Here is a 24396-nt window from a genome sequence, read left to right as displayed (position 1 = left end):
GAAAGTCTTTTCAAATTATCTTTCTTTTATCGGTCTTCTTCTTCTTTTTTTTGAGAACAAAAATGTTAAAGGATAGTTATCCAAAAACATGTATGAAGAAAAGAATTATATCCAGGAAACAGTCCTCTTGGGAAAAGCAGGATGGAGGGAAAGAAGTTTCCTTATTTTGTACCCCTAAAACCCACATAAATAATCTCTTCACATAAAGTTTTTGTTATACTTTCCAGGAAAAAAACAGATCAGAGTAAAACTAACTATGGTGGCAAAACTGAAAAACCACCTCAAATAATAGTTTTATCAGACTTTGTGTTTTTCTTATCCAGCAATTGACATGGTATCAAGATCAGTTTACCTGATCAGTGCTGTTCTGAAGAAAAGAGATAAAGATGGTCTCAGGAGATAATTGTCATAAGATTTTGTTTTTTATAAAGCCATCATCTCAGTTTTGCAGCTTATGATATATAAAGAGTCAGCAAAGGCAAAATCCATTCTTAGCACACGAGAACCCAAGACAAGCTCGGGATGCTGATGCTTCTGAGGGTGCCGGAGATGGGTGTTTATTCTGAGTGGTCCAAAGCATTAGGCAACGTCTAGGTCCTCCAGGGAATAAAAAGGACGCATTCATTACAGTATATTATTTTACATAATAAATGGAAACTTTCTCCTAGAGCTCAAGAGATACTTTCTTGAGCTAAATTGGGAGAGGACCACCTCATTAAAGTAGTTTAACGAGACCTTAACAGGGGAGACAAGATGCCAGTGGGCATTATATTACACGAGATCTGCGGGGGGGATGGGATTAAACTGGCCATATTTTGTGGTGCAAAAACAGTTTTGACCACAAGGATTCCTTAAGAAACACCACACAACTTATTTCCAGTGTTAAGAATGGTACCTTGTCAACCAGATCAGGTGAACTTGGTCACTACGAACCTTATTGCTGGCAATGAAGGATGAGTAAAATATCATTTCCCTTCCCCAAGTTTGCCTTAACAAAAACCACACGTTTTACAAGTCTTTGGGACCAAATGACAACTCAAATGACTGTAAAAGCATGAAAAAGGACTTCCCTGGTGGCACAGTGGTTAAGAGTCTGCCTGCCAATGCAGGGCACACGGGTTCAAGCCCTGGTCCGGGAAGATCCCACATGCCACGGAGCAACTAAGTCCATGCGCTAAAACTACTAAGCCTGCGCTCTAGAGCCCGTGTTTCACAACTACTGAGCCCACGTGCCACATCTACTGAAGCCTGCATGCCTAGAGCCCGTGCTCTGCAACAAGAGAAGCCACCACAATGAGAAGCCTGAGCACTGCAACGAAGAGTAACCCCCGCTCACCGCAACTAGAAAAGGCCGTGCACAGCAATGAAGACCCAACGTGGCCAAAAATAATAAAATAAATAAATAAATAAACAAAAAAGGACTTCCCAAAGTAGCTGAGGTTGTAAGGCTTTGCAGCCTGAGAAACTTACCATCTTGCCTCCAGTGCCCTTGGGTCCAGTTTCTCCTGGACCACCAGGGTCCCCAACCTCACCCTAAATAAGTTCAGAGAAATAAAATAAAATGGTTAGTAAAATCAAAGGGATATATCTCATTGTATTTTTATACTGATTCCAACATGAAGACATTTTTCACATATATTTTTATTTTTAATAGTCTTCTTTGAAGTGTCTTCCCCCCAATAACCCCTCATTTTAAAATTCTCGACACAGTACACTGGAGCCTCACTATTTTATTTCTCTGTCTCTCCAGCCAGAACACTGCCTCCTTGGAGATATGAACTGTGCTTTTCATTTTGTCCCCTGATCCAATCACAGGACCTAGCATTTACTGAGCTCAGAATCTTTCCAGCAGAAGTGAAAGCCTTAAGGTAGAGGACAGCATCGCTAACTTATTATCTGAAGGTGCCTTATAAACACGTTGGGAGAATTGAGGCAGGTGAGATCAGGTAATTTTGGTTTTCCTTACATTTTACTTCCCTTTGAGCAAAGAGGAAAATACATATGGTAGAGGGGAAGGAGTACACGTGAGGAGAAAAATAAGGATGATTTCTTCCTTTACTTATGAATTAAAAACTAGAAATGAAATATTATTTTTAAAAGTCTGCTTCCTCCTTCTCCCCTTTCCCCATAAAGTTTTCTTTTTATTCATTTATAGTTAACTATCCTTCTATTATCCTATAATACATTTCATAAGCCCAGGAGTATCTCTGATTGATCCCTAGTTAGTATGAAGTACACGGTACCTTAGGTCCAATTTCTCCAGGGAATCCTTCTTGCCCCTATAATCGACAGTGGAGAAAATTAATATATGCACATATCACCAGGGTAGGCTTATATTGACTTTAATTTTGCCTGCTGCCTTATTTAGTTTAAGTGCCTCTGAACCAAGGAAGGGCCAGAACAATTGAAAGTGAAACTTTATGGCACGATTTGAGAAACTAACTCCAATTTCTAAATTAAACTATTTACTGGTCTCACCAAAATATCATGACAACCTAAGACAAATGGGTATATGCACACATCTGACGAATTACACATCAGCTCTCCTTCAAATGTAGACATTCGACAGGATAGCTGGCCATCTGGCCAAGTGTTTCTGAAACAGTCTTCTTAAATGGATTTCAATTTTGGGGAAGAAATTGGGAAAGCCTGCCATCTAAATTTGATCATTGGTTTTCTGGTCCTCTGTTTACTTTCTTTGGCCACAGACTATAGTTGAAGAGGTATGATAATCCTCATTTGATGAAAAACATATTTTATTTAAGATAAAGTTTATTTTCTGATCATTAAAAGATCTCCACAAATATATTTAAAATATAAAAGGATAGAAAGAAGAAAAATCACCCAAATCTCACTTCCCAGAACAGTTACTATAAATATTTTGTCATATTTTCTTTAATCTTTCTAAATGCATTTGTAAAATGCATTTTAGCACAATTGGGATAAATGCTTTTTCTTATTACATTCTGATTTTTACTTGACATTGTCACAGAAGTTCTATACAATTATGTATAAACATTTACATTCATTTTAAAGAGTGGCTAATATTTCAATGTTATAAGCTACTTAATGGTTCCATTTTTAACAAATATTAAGGTTGTTTTCAATTATTCTCTATTCTAATGAAAATTTCACTGGAAATCCTTCATTCATTAGGTTTTTTTTTTTAAAGAAATTTTAGCTGTTTGGGGTTTGTTTATTCTTCCAGACAGCCTCTTGCATCATTCCCATTGGGATTTCATTTAGAATTACACTGATCCTTTATAATGTTTTAGACTTTCCAACAGAACTTGGTATGTCTCCATTTATTGAAATTTTATATCTCAGTAATTTTGGTCATAGGTCTTGAACATTTTTGTAGAAAGGATGTTCTTAACTATATTATGTTTTTGTGGATGTTATTATGATTTCTAAGTGGTTATTGTTGGTATATAGCAATCACTGCTTTTGATAAATTTATCTTACTTCCAGACACTTAAATATTCAGTGACAATATAAAGTTATAATTCTGATATAAAGTTACAAGGTTTAATTTTGAAGTTACTGCTTGGCCCAATGCATTTGGAAAGGCCCTGTAAAACTTCTCACTAATGATTAGAGTAAACATAGTCAGAGGACAAATTTTGGAATGCCTCCCTAAGGCTTTAGATTAGATGTAATGTTCAGGCTGGAACCAGTCAGGCCCTGGCTGTGCATCTCTGCAAAGAACAGAAAATTAATTTCAGGTTTCACTTGTTGCCTGGCCCTTAGGTTTAAGTTGTTTTCTTTTTTTCTACCATATTCCCCACAAGATATCAGCAAATAAATGATCAAAATCTATCTATGAAGGTCCAAGTCTACCTTATTCACTACTTTCTTTTTTCTCTTAAATGTGGCCATAAAGAGCAACAAAAAATAAATGGAAAATGACCAGCTTTCAGTCGATGTGTCTTACCTTTGCTCCTTTACTTCCAATACTACCATAACCTGGGTTACCATCATCACCCTGTAAACAAAGCAATTATTTACAAACATCCCCTACTGCAGACAGAGGCAGGCTTATTCACAAGAGAACTAGACAGCCAGTTTTTTGGTTTGATTAGGAAAAATTAGGCAGCAGGATTCTCCCTCTGGGGCAGGCCACTGACATAGTGGCACTAAAGGAAACTCTCAATAACAGGCACAGAAAATGCACTGTCACTTAATCTCACTTGTCTCATCTGTAAAGACGAATAATAATTGTACCTGTTCATCATGTTATGAGGATTAAATGAGAAAATTTCAGGTGTATAATAATCTTAATAAAAGAAGGTAGAAGTGTTATCTCTCCTGGATAACATTTGTATTTTAATACCTTAGCTCTAAACCATTTTCAGTTTTCTGGATAAAAGTAAGATCTCCTAAATGTCTGGGCACTGGCTACTGTTGGATCCTTGTAGAGGTCTTAGTGAGAAGCCCCGAGCACTGGGGGAAATGTGGGCTTAGTTTCCCATGAACGGGTTTGGATGAGAGGAAAGAATGCAAGAAAGGTTATGGGGTTGTTAAACACAAGTTTTGTCCATTTTATCATTTGGCTTCAAGAGCATCCAGCCAGGATGCTTGGTACCTGGGAAGTTGCTACCTTGGAAAAGATGGTCAAGATGAGGATGAAATCTCAATCACTAGAAAGCTCTACAGCTAGATTAGGATGTTATCTTCAACACGCTCTTCAGAGAACCACACCTGATATCTATTAAACTAAAAGGATTCCAAGAGCCAGATCAAAAGTAGGAATAAAATGCAAACCGGCAAGCCTCGAGGACCCCAAAGGCCAACGGCTCCCTTTTCTCCCACATCGCCAGGTTCTCCCTGTCAAACAGAACAATGAAATGTGTCCTTATTAGGCTGCTTTTGTAAAGGAAATTAGAAACGATGGCACTAAGACAAGAATTTTCAACTGCATCCATGTGTATCACAGTGACAATGAGCTTGTGGCCAGGACTGTGTCTGTAAGCAATACAAGAGGAACTGCTGTTGGTGGTGAGTGAAGTCTCCTCCATTGATAAATGAAGCCCCAGCAAGTCTGCTGTATTGTTTAGTGCAAGTTGCCATCTTAGCAGCTCAGTGCTATGAGCTGCACCCTTGGAAATGTCTTACCATGAGTCAAAGAGGAGGCTCTGTACTATCTTAAAAAATTAACAAAACAGTTTTCCATGATGATCCATGCAAATCTTCTGGCTGCTGCAGAAACAAGAGGCCTATTAATCTACTTTTAATCAAGATAGCCAAGGTAGCATGACATCCCTGACAACAGTTTCTGACTTCTGACTAACAGAACACCTACTGTGGATTATAAATCGATCTCAGTATTACGGTGAGAAAATCCAGCTACACGGGAAAGTTAACATAGGTTTACAAAAGAAGGTTAACTCCTCTTCTTAAAAAAAAAAAAAGCTTTTAAAGTTTAGATTTTAAATGTACAAAATGTTGTGAAGACAGTACAGAGAGTTCCTATACATTCCACATTTAGCCGCCTCTATTGTTAATATCACATTAGTTATATTAGTAGGAACATCTGTCACAGCAAATACATGGATATTAACTCATTAACTAAACCCCATACTTTATTCAGATTTCCTTAGCTTTTCCCACTTAATCTCCTTTTCCTGTTCCAGGACCCCATGTCTCTGTAGGCCTCTAGATGGGGACAGTTTATCTGGTTTTCTGGTTTCTGATGACCTTGACAGTTTTGAGAAGCATTGATCAGATATTTTGTAGAATGTCCCTCAGTTGGAGTTTGGTTGATGTTGTGCTCATGATTATGCTGTGTTTTATGAGTTTGGGGAGAAAAGACCACAGAGGTGAATTGCCCTTTTTATCACATTGTATCAAGATTATATCCTATCAACATGGCTGGCACTATTGATGGTAACCTTGACCATCTGACTGAGGGAGGCTTGGCTAAGTTTCTCCACTGTCTAGTTATTCCCCCTGCCCTTTCCACAAAGCTCTCTCTGGGAGAAAGAGTGTTGGAAGGGTGCCCAGCCCATGCTGAAGGAGTGGGAGTGGTTTACTCATTGTTAAGGACAGAATGACAACACAGTACATGTGAGGAGTCCAAATGAACAAATGTCCACCAGCACTGACTGACCCCGGGGGGCGGGCGGTGGGAAGAGATAGTGTTCCATGGAAGAGAGGCAGAAGATCACCTGCCCTGAAGCCTTTCTTTCAGGGCGGTGTCCCCCACAGTGTGCTCTGGGGGCCACCTGCCTCCAAATTACCTGGGGTCCACGGGAAAAAGGAAATTCCAGGACCCCATCAGTATCAGTCTCTGGTGGTGGAGCCCAAGGATATGCCTTTATAAATAAGCTTCTCAGTGGATTCTTACGCACACTGAAATTTGAGAACATCTGCTTTGAGGCAGGAAGACAAGGGAAGCCATGAGGCTTGTCCAGGGTCAAACACTTTATTATTGGTTACAGCCAGATGTTGAGCTCAGTATTAATTGCTGGGTCGCTTGCCTCCCTGGGAACTTGAGCTTAATGGAGTAAGGCAGGAGTAAGTGTCTGGGACTCATCTCAGTTAATTATGAGTCTAGAAGACTTGGTCCACCTTGGGGCTGCCCAAAGGGTTTGGGTTTGCTTTGAGGGCACTTACCCCCCAAATTCTTGCCCGTTCCATTCAAAGGTCCCTCTTATTAATAATGATATTCTTTGGCACAACTACCCTGCTCCTGTCTATCTCCTTCCACACTTCTTTCTACATGCTCAGCTACATCCCCCTCTAGGGTCCCTCCATCCCTGTCATGGTCCCTTCCAACACACCCTATGGAGTGTCTTCATTTCACATGCAAACCTTCACTATACATCCATGATGTATGCTCACACACATCCTCACTGTAAGATAAACTGTGTTCTTACCAGTGACACCACTTCCCCTCGAGCCCTCTCCAGGGCAAGAAGGCAGCAATGTATCTCTTCCAAACTTTCCTTTCCAGACCATTATTTCTACACCACATGCTCTAGTAATCCCTTCCTTTTCGAGCTGATTATCCTTGTCATCCGTGGATCGCATTTCATCCTGCAGTCAGCTGTTTTTGTAACGCTCGGCTGCTGGCTCCATCATGTCCGCCCTTCTTAGCAGTTCTCCATTCCAACGCTAGCCCCTTTCTTATGCCCTCAAGAAATTTCTCCATTAATTATCTACACTTTCTCACATCTTCAACTTCCTCCTTTCTCTCTGTTTTTCTTTTCTCTGTTTATAAAAGTAAACTACAGCCTCTTCTATCATTGAAAACAAATAAATAGCCTGCTCCAATCTGTTCTAGACCTTGCCAGTACTAGCAGTTAATGTCTCATCTCACCCCCAAAGCCTAGTTTCTCCAAAGAGTAGTTTACTGTCCAGCATCCATTTCCTCCTCATGAACACATTGTTCAGTCCTCTGCAGCCAGTCAATTGCTACATTTTGGAATCTATTCTTTGGCTCATTTAGCCATCAGATGTGGTGGCTTCTCCACTCCTCTCTTTCTTACCTGCTCGATGCCAGCTGAGACTCCTGACCTCCCTTTCTAGGACTCTCCTTCTCAGCATCCAGTGTACTTTTCTGCTTCTTTCCCATCCTCCACTTACCCTTCTTACAAATGGTCATCACCAAGAGTCCTTTTAAACTCCAAATGATTCTGAAACCTCCATCTCCAACCAGTCCTAGACCCTCTCCTCTATTCCCCAAACCAAGCATTTTTCCTCACTCTTATTCCTCACTCTGACTTTCCCACTTCTGTGATGGGGTTCCTGCTCATGCTGGAAGCCCAGAGCCATCCAGCTCTTTTCTCTCTGCCTCAGTTCCCTCTTGGGAGAGCCCAACAGAGTCATCATGGGTCCCTCCTGTCCTCACCCTGTTAAGTCATCCAATCACTGCTTGTCTTGGAGACTGTGAGAGGACACCAACCTGCCTCCTAGCTTCTAATCTCTCATCCTTCAAAATATTCCCACATTGAGTTGCCTATTTAAAACCTTCCGAAGTCTGGCTGTGCTTGTACACGGCAATCAAAAATTGTAAATAACACTGTGCTGGCTACCTAGTCAAGTCAGTCACCACAGACTTTCTTGTTCTTTATGGTCCCCCAAACAGGATCATTTTTCATCCCCCAAATACCGGCTCATGGGTTTTTTTCCAATCCTGTGTTTTCCTTCACATTATTTCTTCAACTTAAATTCCTCATGTCCCCTCTGCTTGCCAAATACTTCTTACCTTCCAAAGTCTACTCAAAATCTGCATCCTTATGATGCCTCTTTTCCCAGCCCAGAAATACTTCTATTAACACTATGTTTAAACCTGTTTCAGTCCACTATCCCTGACTAGTGTTTTATGTCATAGATTCTTGTCTTGAAAATATTCTCAATTCTGTGAGGTTGATTCTATGTCATATTTATCATTACACAACCCAGAAATTCTTTCATGAAACAAATATTTTCTAAGCACTTATGACATGCCAGGTACTGTTCGAAGCTCTAGGGATACATCAGTGAGCAAAACAGACAAAGATCTCTGCTCTCCTGGAACTGACTTTAGTCCAGCTGAATGGCAGTGTAGTGTCTTGGTCTTTAAAGGTATTCAGCGAGAGTTTGTATTAATGGAGGAAAGAAATAAAGGAAGAATAAATGAAGAGAAGGAAGGGTGGAAGGTGGGGGAAAGAAAAGAAGGCCTGCCCTAGAACAGTCCCCCTTCCCTGAGATCCTCAGCTGAGATTGGGTGTAGCCCCTTGTGAGATGAGGCTGAGCTGGATTCCCTGACTTCATCTGGGTCCACACCCACGTCCTTAAATGCTGCTGGCTCTCTAAGAACCAAGCCAGGGTATAGGAGCAATGAGATATGTTCTCTTTTGTGTTGAAAGGGCTCTGGCTAATATAACCAGACACACTTCCCTTGGGGAGAAAACCTCAGCTTTGGTGTGTATAAAAGAATGTGACTTACTTTATTTCCTTGGCTTCCCACACGGCCTTGACTCCCTGCCTCTCCTGCTGGTCCTGGAAGCCCCTGGAACAGAATAAGGGTTGCAAGTATAGCTGAACATAAAGCAGCTTTCCTTGAAACATTCTGTGTCTCTTCTAAGATGAAAATGAACCAGAGATGGGAAAAGAGTTATGGCTTTGGAAAAAAGTATCACAGCTGTCAAATGAAGACTAGTAAATAAAAGAAAATTAATAAAGTAATTCAGGCCAGATGTTGCCTAAATGATTGTATTTCCCTGTGAGTCTTCTCTTCGAAAGAGATTTTAGTTTCTCACTGTTTCTCATCTGCTGTTATAGCAGATGTTGCTAAAATGTCTAAAATTTGAAGAAGGCATTTCAGATGACGTTTGTCTTGGACTGTATTATTCCTGTTTCCTCGTTTTGAAAAAGCATGTTGTTGTTAAGGTCAGCTTATCTTTATTTGAAAATAATATGATTAATACAATAGAAAACTCAAGAAACTTTACTAAAAATAATTAGCCCTCATAAGATATGTTCAGGTGGTACAAGATAAATATTCTGACATCATTTTCTCTTTCCTAGAAAAGTTAGAAAAGTAAATGTAAATAAATTTCCATTTATCAATATGAGAAGAAAACTGTAAAATACTCAGAATAAATTTAACAAGAAAGATAAAAGACCTACATAAAGAAAGTTTTAAGATTTTACTGAAGAACATAATAACAAAATTTAAACAAATGGATAAATATACCATGCATCAATATGGAAAGTCTATTTGATATAATAGAAGTTTCTAATATTCTAGAAAGCATACTTTCTTGGAACAGCTTTAGAGCTGAACATTAAAAAATTCCAATTCAGAGGCAGCCCAACTGCCTTCCTATGCTATTGACACTTGGGATCGGATGTTTTCTTTGGGATATCCAAACATATGGCAACAGATATCTCTTTTGGTTAAACTGTTTACAGGTTCTTGTAAATAGTCCAAACACCAGTGAATTGAAATCATTTTCACATTTTTTTTGCCATGGTTACTATAATTTAAAAATAAACAAACCAAATCTGTGTAATAAGCATGATACTTAGTAAATTAATTTTATGAGAAAAAAATTAACATTAACCTTTTCATCTTTTAAAGAATTAAAGATGTAATAAGTTGGACATAAAAAATTTCCTAATAGGAAAGATTGTTGAACAATGAGTTAGCTACTAGGAAAGATAATAATGATCTTCCCACAACCTTCCATTTTCCCCTCTTCTTCATCTTAAAAAAGAAGTCTCAATTTCTTCATCCTCCAAAGCTCTTAACCCTTTCCCTTCTAACTTTTACTTCCATCACTGCATGGAGCTCCCATGACCTGCATGTTCAATGCAGTTGACTTTTTTCTGCTCTTACCTTACTTGAATTTGATCATGTGTTCTTTGAAACTTTTCCATTAACTTCTGTAACACCAAGTTACCATGGTCTTCCTGGCCCCTTTCTGGTCTCTTCTCAGTAAACTTTGAAGATTCTCTGTCTTCTATTTGCATCTTAAATCTCCATGTACCCCAGGGCTCCTCTAACTTTATTTTCTCACTTCATCCCCTCTTCCTGAGTGACACCACATATATTTTCACATACCACTTCCACAAAATGATTCCTAAATATATGACTCTGGTCCAAACCACTCAACTGAACAGCAGAATCATCTATTAAAATGCCTATTGGGTATTTCATAGGAACTGTTTACCAAAGAAAATCATATTTGCCACCAGTCACACTCAGTCCTATTCTTTTCATAAGGAATGGTGCCACACTTAACTTCTCTTGAAACCCAAGAATCATCTTAGACCCCTCCCTCTAGTTCATCTCTCAAAATCAATCAGCTACAAGTCCTACAGGTTCTATTCCCTTTCTGTATCCATCTCTTTTCCATTCCCATGGCCATCACCTACGTTCAGGCCCTTCTTGCATTCTTGCCTAAATTCCAGGCTTCCCTGAATGTAGCCTGGCCTCATTCTAATCCATTCTCCTTTCTTTTTCTCTTTTGATTTAAAATGTCAGGCTGATGATGCTATCGCTTTGTCTGAAATTCTGAAATTCTGAGTAGATTTCAGAATAAAATGGAAGGTCTTTATTGATATGTAAAATCCCTCAAAATGTGGGTATTGCATGCCTCTGCAGTCATCAATCACTCTATGGTCATGCTCATCAAACCAACTGAAGTCCCCAAATTCTTCCCATTGTCTTATGTCTCCACACTTACACAAGATGTTCCCTTAGCTGTTCCATTTTCCCATCTAGGGAGAGGTACAATCTCCCTTTCTTGAAAATCTTACTTTTAGCGTCACTGTTTCAAGAAGAAGACCTGAACTCCCTGGCTGAATTGGGCCACAGAATTGTCCCACAGATTCCTCTACTCTGTAGGTAGTTGTTCATTTATTTCTCTCATCCACTAGATGCCAGCCTGTACACTCCTTGAAAGAAGGGGCACATCTTATTGACTTCATATCTCTGGAACTTAGTATTGTATGTAGAACCAATCAATCCACCCATCCATTTCTCTATCTATCCACCCACCTATCCAGGAATGGTCCCCAAGAGGGATGAAATAGTGTGTTTAGCTTGTTGGTCTTCCATATGAAATTTTCATGTACTTCACATGTACATGAAATGTACTTCTGAAGTAGAGAGATTTTAATTGTCCTTGACAATAAGAGGTATATTGGAAATCTTGCTTAAGAACTCACTTTTTGTGCTTCCTTCAGACATAATGAGTTCTATGAGATGAAGGAGATTTCTCAGAGATTACTTCCTGTATAGTCCCCACAAGCACACACAAGCACAATGAGAGATAATCCTGTTTGAAAGTCTTTCAAAATAAAAGATTTCTTAGATGGATGGATGGAAATGGACAGTCTTGTAATTAGAACATCAGAAAACCTGATCCTGTTTCCTGTGCAGAATCACACAAAGTACCAAACCAGGGTTTGTGACTGCTTGAATGGGGCTTAAACTTCAGTGAATTGTTACCCAGATATATTAGCTCCTCAAATACAGCTGGTTGTAAAAGGGACTATGTTTGTAAAGGAAAGAAGGAAAATTCCCTGCCACCCCTAAGATACCAAGGGTCAAAAATTTGCCTGGATCTGAGATCAAGAGCAGTTGTGGAGTATAAAAAGGAGCTCAGGGCATCTAAAGGGAAAGAGAATTAGCCCAATCTCCATTGGCTTTGTTGTAATGACAGCCTTTTATTGAGCAATGATTTTGTGGAAGGCACTGTACTAAGAGGTATATATTTATATATAGGCTTCTTCAGTCCTTACAACAGCACAATGAGATACATATTCTTTTTTTTTTAACATCTTTATTGGAGTATAACTGCTTCACAATGGTGTGTTAGTTTCTGCTGTATAACAAAGTGAATCAGCTATACATATACATTTATACCTATTTCTCCTCCCTCTTGCATCTCTCTCCCACCCTCTCTATCCCACCCCTCTAGGTGGACACAAAGCACTGAGCCATGAGGCTGCTTCCCACTAGCTATCTATTTTACATTTGGTAGTTCAGATACATATTCTTAACACCATTTTACCACTCAAAAACAGGTTCTCAAAGCATTTAACCACAAATCAATCAGTTAATAAGAGGATGAGATGGGAACGCAACCTGATTCTGACTCTAAAGACTGAACTCCCAGTCACTCTGTCTGCTGTTCTGAGGCCCATGTCTGGGACAGGATTCCAAAACTCTTACCATCCATGCACCAGCTGAGACTGGAGTTTTAAAAATGTGAATCTCCAAGCTTGATGCAGGAGGCTGGGGCCAGATCTAACCTCCAACATGGGGACTTGGGCTGGGGATCACGTTCCCTTTGAGACTCTGACACAGAGTCCTTGGCAATCAAAACTGCTTAAGTGAGGATAGAAAGGAGGTGTTTAGAGAGGCGTAAATGTTTTAAAAATGTCCTCAGGTAGCATCTTATCACAAGGGATTGTACTAGGAGTTTGGGATAAATGGCTGGGGCACTGCCAAGAACACTTTGACTTTGGGTGGGATATGGCAGGGCAGGGGCAAGAGGTGTGGGTTCTTCCCATACTTAAAAGGAAGCTGGATCAGTTTTATGGGGGTAAAATCTTTTCTACACTCACAACCGGCAAATATCATGCTGGGATGGAACAATTCAAGGAGATTAAATGCTCAGCTTCTGTAAGAGTCAGATATGAGCTAAGTCTGAGAAATAAAAATCAAAAGACCAGCAAGGGGTGAGCTAATGCAAGAGCAAACCCCAAGACACCTGAGAAGATGCTGCCCTGGATGGTGCTAGTGTAGGAGATGGCCCCCAACCTCAACTTCTGATCCTTTTGCATGCACCCTACACTCCATCCACATTGAACCATTTATGGTTTCCCAAACTCACCTTGATCTTTTTTCAGACAACCTGGTTCCTTTCCTGTGCCTGCCTCTCCCTTGGTCATCTGGAAAACACCTCCTTATCCTGCAAAAGCTAAGCCACTCTCTTCCTCCTTTAACTTCATCCATTCTCCCACCACTCTACCTTGGGTATAATTCTATTTTAACATTCAGTACGTCACATCTCAATTATTTGTTTGCATGAGTTTCCTTTATGAGACTGGGAGTACTTGAGGCTAGGGTCTATGTTTCATTCACCCTTTTATTTTACTACAGGAAATGCTCAGTACATGTTTGTCAAGTGAGTAAAATAAATGGTTGATGGACCATCCAATCTGGATTATGCAGAATGATGAAATTCAATGACTGCAATATAGATTACATATTGTTATAGTGTTACTATTATTATGGCCTTCCTTGGATTGGCATTAGCATGCTTTGGGCATAAAATGAGCCTGTTAACTTAGGTAATGTTGATGCAATATAGTAGTAAAAACATTTATATGATGCGTATTATATTGCAGGCACTGTTCTAAGCTCTTATATATATTAAACCATTTAATTTTCACAACAATTCAATGTGGTAGCTATTATTACTATTCTCAGTTTACAGCAGGGAAAACTGAGGCACAGAGAGGCTAAATAATTTGCCCAAGGCCACATGGCTAGGAAGATACAAACCTGGCAATCTAACCCAGGCAGGCTGGCTCCAGACTCTGTGCCCTTGACTACTATGCTATGCTTTAGAAAAATAACAACAGAAACTATACTTTGTATCCCAAATTTGCACTGAATAATTTCAACCTTTCTTGATATTTCATATGATGCTTGATACTTCATATGATATTTCTAAGTATTTAAAGAATAATTCCAGCTCTAAATGGAATTAGTATTTTACATCTTATTTTCCATTTCTTTTCTAAGCATTGGTTATATTAGTGTAGGACTTGAAGGTAAACCAAACAAGAAAGGAACAAAGGAAGGTACAAAAGAATATGCCATTCCTTTCAAAGTTCTTTCTTCTTTCTCATTGTACCATGGACTGTACTTCTTTTATCTCATAGCTATATACTTGGCTGGATTAGCACGTTTGATCTAAGCAGAATTCCCCAACAGTGCATAAATTAATAAGTCTTCAGAACACTGTCAACAGAAATCACATCCCTTTTTCTAAATGTGCATCCTAAGAAACACTTTAAAGCCTGCAGTTAGAAAACACTCATGTAATTCCATTCAAGAGGCTGGTCCTTGTGCTGTAAAACATTATGAAGCCTATGTCAGTGAATTTATAGAGCCAATAAAGAATAATACTCTCTTGTCTATCTGATTGTGTTTGTCTCCCATGGTTTTCCTTTGAAAGCAACAATGTTGAGATCTAATTCATCACCTCCTAAGCACAGAAAATTCTATACATCTTTGAAATGGCACTTTCACTGTTTTGACAAGGGTATTTCCAGAAAAGCAATCAAAGAAAGAAACACATTTTCCAGCCAGTTAAACAGAAGAGCTGGGCTAGAGGGAAGTGGTGCCTTTTGACTAACTCTGGTGATGCCAAGATGCTGGATGATTTATGACTATGACCATTCCTGCCAAGGTGAGATTAAAGGGGACCCTCTCATAGAAGTATGCTACAGGGCAAATGGAATACCTTATTTGAGTAATAGCCACTTGGATACAATTTTGGATTCTAGAGCAAGGGAATTACCAAGCTCTTTGGATTTCAAACCTTTTACATCTCAATATTTCATATAAACAGATGAGATAATCACCACATATATGTTTCCTTTGGCATTTACTGTTTTTTTTTTTTTTAAATCCCAATTTGTGGTGCCAACAATGATTCAAGGATGTGAATCCAAAATAGCTACATTTCATCAGTTTAGTCCTACGTGAAATTTTAAAGTTTTCATGCTTTTTGAAGGGGCACATTCATCAAAATTAGGAACAAATATCATTATGAGCAGGAATTAATATGCTTTAAAATATTGGGTCATGAGATACAAGTTCATGCAAATAGCTTCTAAAAAATTTTGATGATGAACATATCCACTTAAGCATTGGACCACTGCCCAGTTTAACTAATGGACACAGAGTAATGGATTCCCTTTACCTTCATGTTAGCCCAGAGCACAAGTCCCAACTGAGACTCATTCATTCATTTACTGATTAATTCATTATACAAATGTGTGTGGAAGCACTCTTATTCTGGGCTCTGGGACAAAGTCCTAGCCATCACAGAGCTTACAGTCTAGAAGGGAAGACACACAGCTATACAAATAAGTATATTCTATGATAGCAGGTAGTCAAGGACCAGATCATGTACAGGGACTTGCTGCTCAGAGTGTGGTCTCAGGACCAGCAGCATCAGCATCACCTAGGAGCTTGATGGAAGTGTAGCATCTCAAGCCCCAACCAACAACTACTCAATCAGAATCTGCATTTAAAAAAAAATAATTTTATTTATTTATTTATGGCCATGTTGGGTCTTTGTTGTGGTGTGTGGGCTTTTCATTGTGGTGGCTTCCCTTGTTGGGGAGCACGGCCCCCTAGGTGCATGGGCTTCAGTAGTTGTGGCTCATGGGCTCTAGAGTGTAGGCTCAGTAGTTGTGGCACACGGGCTTAGTTGCTTCGCAGCATGTGGGGTCTTCCCAGACCAGGGCTCGAACCCATGCCCCCTGCATTGGCAGGCGGATTCTTAACCACTGTGCCACCAGGGAAGTCCCCAGAATCTGCATTTTAACAAGTTCTCTATGTGATTATTATGCACTATGAAGGTAGAGACGTGCTGATATTGGACAGTTCATTCCCAATGCTGGGTGTGTATATTAGAACCACCTGGAGAGAATTAAGATTTAAGTGGTCTGGGGAGAGTTCCAGGTGGAAGAGTATTTTACAGTCATCCTGGGAGATTCTCATGTGTGGTTAGTTGAGAACCACTGAAGTAGGCTGTATTCTGGGTGCAAAGGGAAGCCCCTGAGGATGGGGATAAGGAAGTCACATGACCTGATTTACATAGAGGAGGAATTCTTAACCTCATAGTAATGGCTGAGCTGCCATCTTCTACCTCTGTGTCTGATTCTGACATAACGACACCCACTCCGTAAGGTAGGGAACAGAATGTGATGTGGCCACCACATCGACCCGCAAAGTCAAACTTCATACACTTTGCTGGTTCACAGGCAGTAGATAACTCCATCTGCAGGGAGGAAACCATAAGGACATCCACATTCAAGCCAAGATCAAAGCCAGATGCAGTCACTGTCTCTCATTACATACCTGGGGACCTTTACTTCCCAGACCTCCTTTTTCTCCTTTCATACCAGCCTCTCCTCTTGGGCCCTACAACAGAGAATTAAAGCATTATTCTCTCCCTAAAAGAGAATACTAGATTATTAACTTGAATATTAAAAATGGAAATGCGAAGTCAGTAATGTGGACAGAAATTGGAAAGAGAACTTCACTCGTGGTTTTGGTTCTGTCTTGATCGGTCGAACTCTCCCTCTCTGCAAGGATACAGGGTCCAACCTAGCCCTTAAATGGTTGGGCATTTGTAGTCAAAGTGAAGAAATACTGAACAGCCGAATTTTCCGGTATTGCTTTCTAATTATCCTAAGCATGTTTGTACTCAAAATAAATGTATTTCTTAAGTTAAAAAAAAAATCCTTACTTATGTAAATCTGAAACTGGGATAATTAAGTGGATTTTCTATGTAATGACCACACTGAATACTGGTCATAAATAAGACATGGCACATGGTAAGATGAAATTTAGATAATTCTACTTCTGTAATATTATGTTGACTATTAACTTTGGCTTCATATGTTATGTGGAGGAACCTTCATGCTGTGCTTGGTTTTTGCATCTCCTTTTAAATTATGTCATAAAAAAGTAAGAGTCTATAAAATGGAAGAAGAGATGTAGTATTACTTGTTTAGTATGAAGTAAAGCCAGCCAATCTATTGAAATGCTTCCCCACGATCTCAGTGGCAAATATTTCTCACTTGAAGGTAAGAAAAGTGAACATTCCTCGGCTGCCAAGTAAGACAAAGAAAAGCCATTGAGTCAGAAAGAGACAGAGGTCCCAGGGGCAGACTGTTTACTGCTCTGAAATCTTGGTAAAATGTGGATTAAGTTTCTCCTCTGATGTCTAAGGATATTTTGCCCAACTTCAGTGCAGCAGGCTGTTAACATATAATAGTTACTTCAATTTTTTTAATCTACGTGAACTAAAACTTTGAAAAATTGCAGGACCATTGCTTATCCTGCATTTGCCAAAGAGCAAATTTACTTCTCAAGATTTCAAAAGTAAAAGTTTGGAGAGAAAAAAAAAATGTTCTAACTTTCTTATATCTGACCTTTCTTTCACCTCAGCATTTTTGAGGACTTCCCTTCCCTTCTCATGATTATTTTAGGCTACATTTTGCTCTTTCTGGCACATGCTTCTTTTCCCCTCATATAATCAGGGTAAGAGCCAACCATGGCTTGTTCCTTGCAAAGGAAAAAGTGCTTGAGGCAGCTCCCTGGAGAAGTGAGCTAGAAAGATGACTATAGATAACCCCGCTGAACATCTCAGCTCTATTTGGAACAATTCTTTCCTAGGCTAGAGTCACTTTTTCTACATCACAGGCATCCAGATATATAACACTGAGCTCTTACTGTGCTAAATTGACCAAAATTTCCAGTTTTGAGGCTCAGTATTTTCCTTGGTTTGTCTCCCTATGATACACTAGCCAGCCTGGACCCTGTCCTGGACTAGCCAGCATAGGGATCACTACCCAGCGTGTTCATTCCCTTTCCGCCTCTTGACTGGGACAAAACTCAGATAAAGGAGACCAAATGCTGTACAAGTCAAGACTGTGTTCCTTCCTTACTTTACTACCCTGAAAACACTTGAAACATCTGTACTTCTGCAAGGGGGTTGGAGGTATTCTATCAAGGCTTCAGATTCTTCTTTCCATTCTCAAAGCCTGACTAGTCTTTTTTTGAACATCATTATTGGAGTATAATTGCTTTACAATGGTGTGTTAGTTTCTGCTGTATAACAAAGTGAATCAGCTATACATACATATATATCCCCATATCTCCTCCCTCTTGTGTCTCCCTCCCACACTCCCTATCCCACGCCTCTAGATGGTCACAAAGCACTGAGCTGATCTCCCTGTGCTATGCGGCTGCTTCCCACTAGCTATCCATTTTACATTTGGTAGTATATATATGTCTATGCCACTCTCTCACTTTGACCCAGCTTACCCTTCCCCCTCCCCGTGTCCTCAAGTCCATTCTCTACATCTGTGTCTTTATTCCTGTCTTGCCTCTAGGTTCTTCAGAACCATTTTTTCAAAGCCTGATTAGTCTTGATACGTACCTGAGGACCCTTAAGTCCCAGTGACCCTGCAAATCCATCTGGGCCTGGGATGCCTGTTTTCCCCTGTGGGGAGAGAGAAATCAAACTGTTAACATTGTTTCCTGAGAAATTTTATCTTCTTTATGTGCAAGATTCTAAATATTTTTCCAATCACAATGTAAGTGCAGAATCTTTGCAAAAAATATGAAAAATAAAGGTAAATACAACAAGGGAAATAAAAATCTTCTAGGGGCTTCCCTGGTGGTGCAGTGGTTGAGTGTCCGCCTGCCGATGCAGGGGACATGGGTTCGTGCCCTGGTCTGGGAAGATCCCACATGCCGTGGAGCGGCTGGGCCTGTGAGCCATGGCTGCTGAGCCTGAATGTCCGGAGCCTGTGCTCCGCAACGGGAGAGGCCACAACAGTGAGAGGCCCGTGTACCGCAAAAAAAAAAAATCTTCTATAATCTCACCAAACTGAGATAACCACAGCTAATATATTGGTGTATTTGCTTTCATTCTTTATACACATGCATGTGTGCGCGTGCACACACACACACACACACACACACACACACACACATCCCTTCTTTTCCTATAATACTTGCTATATACTGTATCAAACTTGGGTGTTGGCCTGAAAAAACTCACAATTTACTCCATATTTTCTTAAAAAATCTCCAGGCATCTTACACTGTATTTATATTCAAATAGATTGAATATCTAGGGACCAAAAGTTGAGCATTCCCTTCATATTGCCCTTGAACTCTGCCACAGATAAGAATTCCAAATAAGATTAAAAAGTTTAATTTAGGGCTTCCCTGGTGGCGTAGTGGTTGAGAGTCCGCCTGCCGATGCAGGGGACACAGGTTTGTGTCCCGGTCTGGGAGGATCCCACATGCCATGGAGCGGCTGGGCCCGTGAACCATGGCTGCTGAGCCTGCACGTCCAGAGCCTGTGCTCTGCAACGGGAGAGGCCACAACAGTGAGAGGCCCGCGTACCGCAAAAAAAAAAAAAAAAAAAAAAAAGTTTAATTTAGACTATTGGATAGCTTAAGTTTACATCTCAGTTGTTACACAGTTAGATGAGATTAAATGTCCCTCACTGATGCTTTTCCTAGAAATCATAAAGAGGAAATTTCCCAACACTTTCTCTTCCCAATCTCATTTCATTCATTTCACGCCATTTTTCTGGATCCACTCTCCATTTTGTTGCAGTCTAACCTTGAAAAAAGTGTGTGCAAGTGTGTGTGTATGTGTGTGTGTGTGTGTGTGTGTGTAACATCTGTGGATGGTAAACTCTTAGTCTTTGTCTATCTGAAAACGTCTGTTTTACATTCATTCATAGTTTAACTAGGTATAAAATTCTAGGTTAACAGTTATTTTTCTTCTGCACCTGCAAAACATTACTTTGTTGTTTTTGGTATGTTTTATTGTTGAACAGAAGCCTGCTGCAATCTAATTGGTTATTCCTCTCATGGGTAAAAGTGTCTTTTCTCTCTGGTAGTGTTTAAGATGTTTTCTTAACATTCTGGAGTTTTACCATGATGTGATTGTGAGTGAATTTGTTATTTATCCTCATTGTATTTTCAAGCTGAAGATGTGTGGTTCCTCAATTTTGTAAAATCTTAGTCACTGCTCTTTCAAAAATATTGCAGTTTCATGTATTTATTTATTAATTATTTATTCATGATACATTTATCACCAATATGTACAAAGGGGATATGATATGACAGTTGGTATGGTCAAATTTTGAACAAAACCTTCAGATTATCTAATTTGTATTAAGGTTTTACTGTACTCTCAGTTAAAAAGGGGTTTGTGCAAATTATAAGTAAGGTTAAGAGTTAACTGAACAAAAATCTAAAAGAAAGATCACCCACTGAATTACTAGAGTTTGTATCAATATTTGAAATCCAGACAAAGTTAAATTTAATGATAATTGGGCCAAATATTGTCTCTTAACTTTAATTTTTAGAGTTTTTAATTAAAGTGCTCAAATTTTAATTTTCGTTTAAGGTTTGAATTCTTTAAATTGTAGCCTAAAAGTTTTCCAAAATTTGATTCCACAACCATTATTATCAAAAAGCGAAAGAAATTTAGGCTTGGAAGAGACTTTACAGAGTCTATTCAGGCTCCTTGACTAGACACAGAATATTTATCATTTACAGTTAAGAAAAAAAAAAAATCACTGTACCTGTGGGCCTGTATGTCCCCTCTGGCCATGAACTGCCTACAATAGGGAAAAAAAAGGTAGATATCTTTAACTCTGAAGAAATGCTTTTTTATATTTAATTTAAATTAGTAATGGACACCTTAAGTCACTGACATTAAAAGAAAAATTCCCACATATTGCTTTAAATTATCCACTTCACCATGAAAGCAAAATGTTGCCAACTCTGAATTTCTATCCTCAGGCAATAGGTAATTAAAGCTATAGATAATGTAAATCTATAAATACTTGTGAGAATAGACTGTGGTCAATAATTTATCCTCCACTAAACTACCACTAGAACTTGTCACAAGCACCAAAATTGGCTGATTTGAATTGTACTTTTCATTTTTCCAAAGTACTACCAAGTAAGCCAGAAATCAGGAGTAGAAGTGGTCAAAAGGCAGGAAGCCAGAGGAAACACTGCGAGAATTAACTTTATGAACTTTATTATAGATTAATTTCAGAAGCTAACGATAGCCAAACTAATTTTATCCCCCTCCCCTTCAAGAAGCCAAATATGCTTACCTGTCAAAAATGAAAGAATCATCTTAAGCAATTACTCAATTCAATATGTTAATAAAATATTCAATCAAAAAAATGGATTTTTCCTACTACTCTCATATATAAGGTTAAGGTCTGAGTATATTCTAGATCAATATTTCATAAATCTGGGAATCAAGAGACAAAGATATTTTATTGTCTAACTTAGGATCTCTCAATAAGGTTATAACATCCAGGATTTACAAAAGTCAATAAATATCAGACAACATCTTCTTGATGGAAATTTGAGATATTCAGGTCAAATTTCTGTGTGAGGTCAGTATTGCAGACTTTAAATTCTTCTAATCATATTTCAGTCAAAATCTATTGTTATTTCGGAAATAGACTATGTGTCTGGGGAAATGGTTGGAGGCCTATTTCTTTAAAACCTGAAGAGTTATCTTGAGATGAAAGTCTAAACCTCCCTATCAGAGAGATGAAGAGCAGCTCTCTCTACTCTTTTTACACAAGGGTTTATCTTTTCTAGTTCAATTCACTGCAGTTTCATTCAGAGAAATATATACCTAAGATCTACTATCTACAAAGCATAGAGGATGGGAACCATAGGAGCATAAATATGACACACAGTTCTTGACCTCAGAGGACCCTCATTCTCTGGGTTAGTGGGTAGGAGATAAATATTACAAATATTTATGAGGCAGAATATGTCAAACACCATAAGAAAGGGGAAGACAGAATTATGGGTTTCTCCCAATCGAAAAATGGGCAGAAGATCGAAATAGACATTTCTCTAAAGAAGACAACCAGATGGCCAACAGGCACATGAAAAGATGCTCAACATTGCTAATTATTAGAGACTTCAAATAATTAGCAAATCGAAATTAAAATGAGGTACCACCTAACACTGGTCAGAAAGGCCATCATTAAAAAATCTACAAATAACAAATGCTGGAGAGGGTGTGGAGAAAAGGGTACCATCCTACACTGTTGGTGGGAATGTAAATTGGTGCAGCCCCTATGGAGAGGTTTCTCAAAAAACTAAAAATAGAGTTGTCATATGATCCAGCAATCACACTCCTGGGCATATATCCAGACAAAACTATAATTCAAAAAGATACATGCACCCCTAAGTTCATAGCAGTAATGTTCATAATAGCCGAGACATGGAAGCAACCTAAATGTCTATCAACAGATGAATGGATAAAGAAGCTGTGGCACATATATACGATGGAATATTACTCAACCATATAAAAGAATGAAATAATGCCATTTTCAGCAACATGGATGGACTTAGATATTATCATATTAAGTAAAGTAAGTCAGAAAGAGAAAGACAAATGCCATATGATATCACATGTGGAATCTAAAATTGGAGACACATGAACATATCTATGAAACAAGCAGACTCACAGACATAGAGAACAGACTTGTGGTTGCCAAGAGGGAGGGCAGGTGGGGGAAGGATGGATTGGAAGTTTGGGATTAGCAGACGCAAACTATTATATATTGAATTGATAGACAACAAGGTCCTACTGTATAGCATGGGGAACTATATTCAATATCCTGTTATAAACCATAAGGAAAAAGACCATATATATATGTATATATATATATATATATATATATATATACATATATGTATATATATCTGAATCACTTTTCTGCACAGCAGAAATTAACATAACATTGTAAATCAACTATACCTCAATAAAATAAATTATAAAACAAAGAAATATGGGTTTCAAAAAAAGCAATCATATCCACTTGGTCATTTCAGGAAAATCTTCCTAGAGAAAGAGATTTTTGAGATGGGTTTCACAGGATGTGTAGGAGTTTTACAGGTAGAGAATGAAAGAAGTCTTTCTAACAGAAACTACAGCCTAAGTAATGAAGCAGAGGCTGGAAACTAGGAAGAGTGTTTGATAGTCTGGGTCAAAGGTGAGAGAAAAGGGGAGTAACAGGGTTACTAGGCTGAAAATAGTAAGCTGAAGGGTTCATACTCCATTTAACAGAAACCACAGGGCTTCTTGGAGCAGAAAGTATATGTGCTTAGACTTGGGCTTTAGGTGGATACATCCAGTTGTGGTAGGAGAAACCGAATGCAACCCTATATTCAGGCAAAGTAAGGGATGTGGAACTTGTTTTTACATCCAAAATCCTTCTCTGGTTCACTGTCACAGTGTTTGAAACACTATCAATAAACATTTGTTCTCTGTGTCTTTCACTTGTATTTAATAAAAGAAAAAACAAAACAAAGAATTGGAAATGTGAGGTGGTAATATTTCTTGACAGTAAGAGATATATAATTCTCAAAGAGGAAAGAATGATTATTTAAAAAAATTAAAAATTAGGAGGTTAGGGTATGTTTGTGATACATATTTTAGCTTATGATGATGTTTAGACATTGACTCCCTGCAATGAAAGATGAGGACATAGTATTTTGGAACTTTCCCCATACCTTTTCCCACTTTTCTATTTGCAGATGGTTTTTAGATGGTTGAATGTATAACATTTACATTTTTTCCTGTAATCATTATTTCTATGGTTTAGTCTTATTTATACACAAAGGATCATGGGGGTTATATTGCTTGAGTTTTTGAAGGCTTGATCATATTGATTACTTATATGCTTAAAGGACATTTTAGGTAGGTATAAAGATCTTGGACCACTTTATTTCCATCAGAACTCTGTAGCCATTGTACTGCTCCCTATTGTCCCTGAATGTTGAGAAGGCTGAAGACAGACTGAGTTTTCTATCTCTATTGCTTGGAAATTCTTGATTCTTCTTTTCCATAATAAGTTTGGGAATTTCACTGCAATGTGGCTCAGTGTTGATATTTTTGTATCAGTGTTTTTCGCTGAGTCAGAGTATGCCTTTTCTTTCTGCATATTTGAGTCTTTGTTTCAAGAAGTTATCTTTTATTACATTTTTGAAATTTTTTACATTACATTTGGTGTGTTTAATAACACAAATTGTACATTTATTGGCTCTCCATTGTCAGTATTCCATCT

General features: G+C 38.7%; 1 protein-coding gene across 1 annotated transcript in view; it reads right to left on the bottom strand.

Annotated features, from left to right (window-relative positions):
• The window catches only part of COL6A6 (collagen type VI alpha 6 chain), a 110346-nt gene that overhangs the window by 38443 nt on the left and 47507 nt on the right, over positions 1-24396 (bottom strand). Inside the window, exons 20-27 of the mRNA XM_065876694.1 lie at positions 20866-20901; positions 18693-18755; positions 16604-16666; positions 8933-8995; positions 4765-4827; positions 3935-3985; positions 2244-2279; positions 1471-1533 (exon numbers count right to left, since the gene is read on the bottom strand). Of these exons, the coding sequence (XP_065732766.1) occupies positions 1471-1533; positions 2244-2279; positions 3935-3985; positions 4765-4827; positions 8933-8995; positions 16604-16666; positions 18693-18755; positions 20866-20901 (438 nt within the window). The remainder of the gene's footprint in view (positions 1-1470; positions 1534-2243; positions 2280-3934; positions 3986-4764; positions 4828-8932; positions 8996-16603; positions 16667-18692; positions 18756-20865; positions 20902-24396) is intronic.

This window comes from Phocoena phocoena, chromosome 4, assembly GCF_963924675.1.
Source record: "Phocoena phocoena chromosome 4, mPhoPho1.1, whole genome shotgun sequence".
Taxonomy (NCBI): Eukaryota; Metazoa; Chordata; class Mammalia; order Artiodactyla; family Phocoenidae; genus Phocoena; species Phocoena phocoena.
The sequence above is the reverse complement of the archived record's forward strand: the minus strand, read 5'-3'. Positions and strand labels throughout refer to the sequence as shown.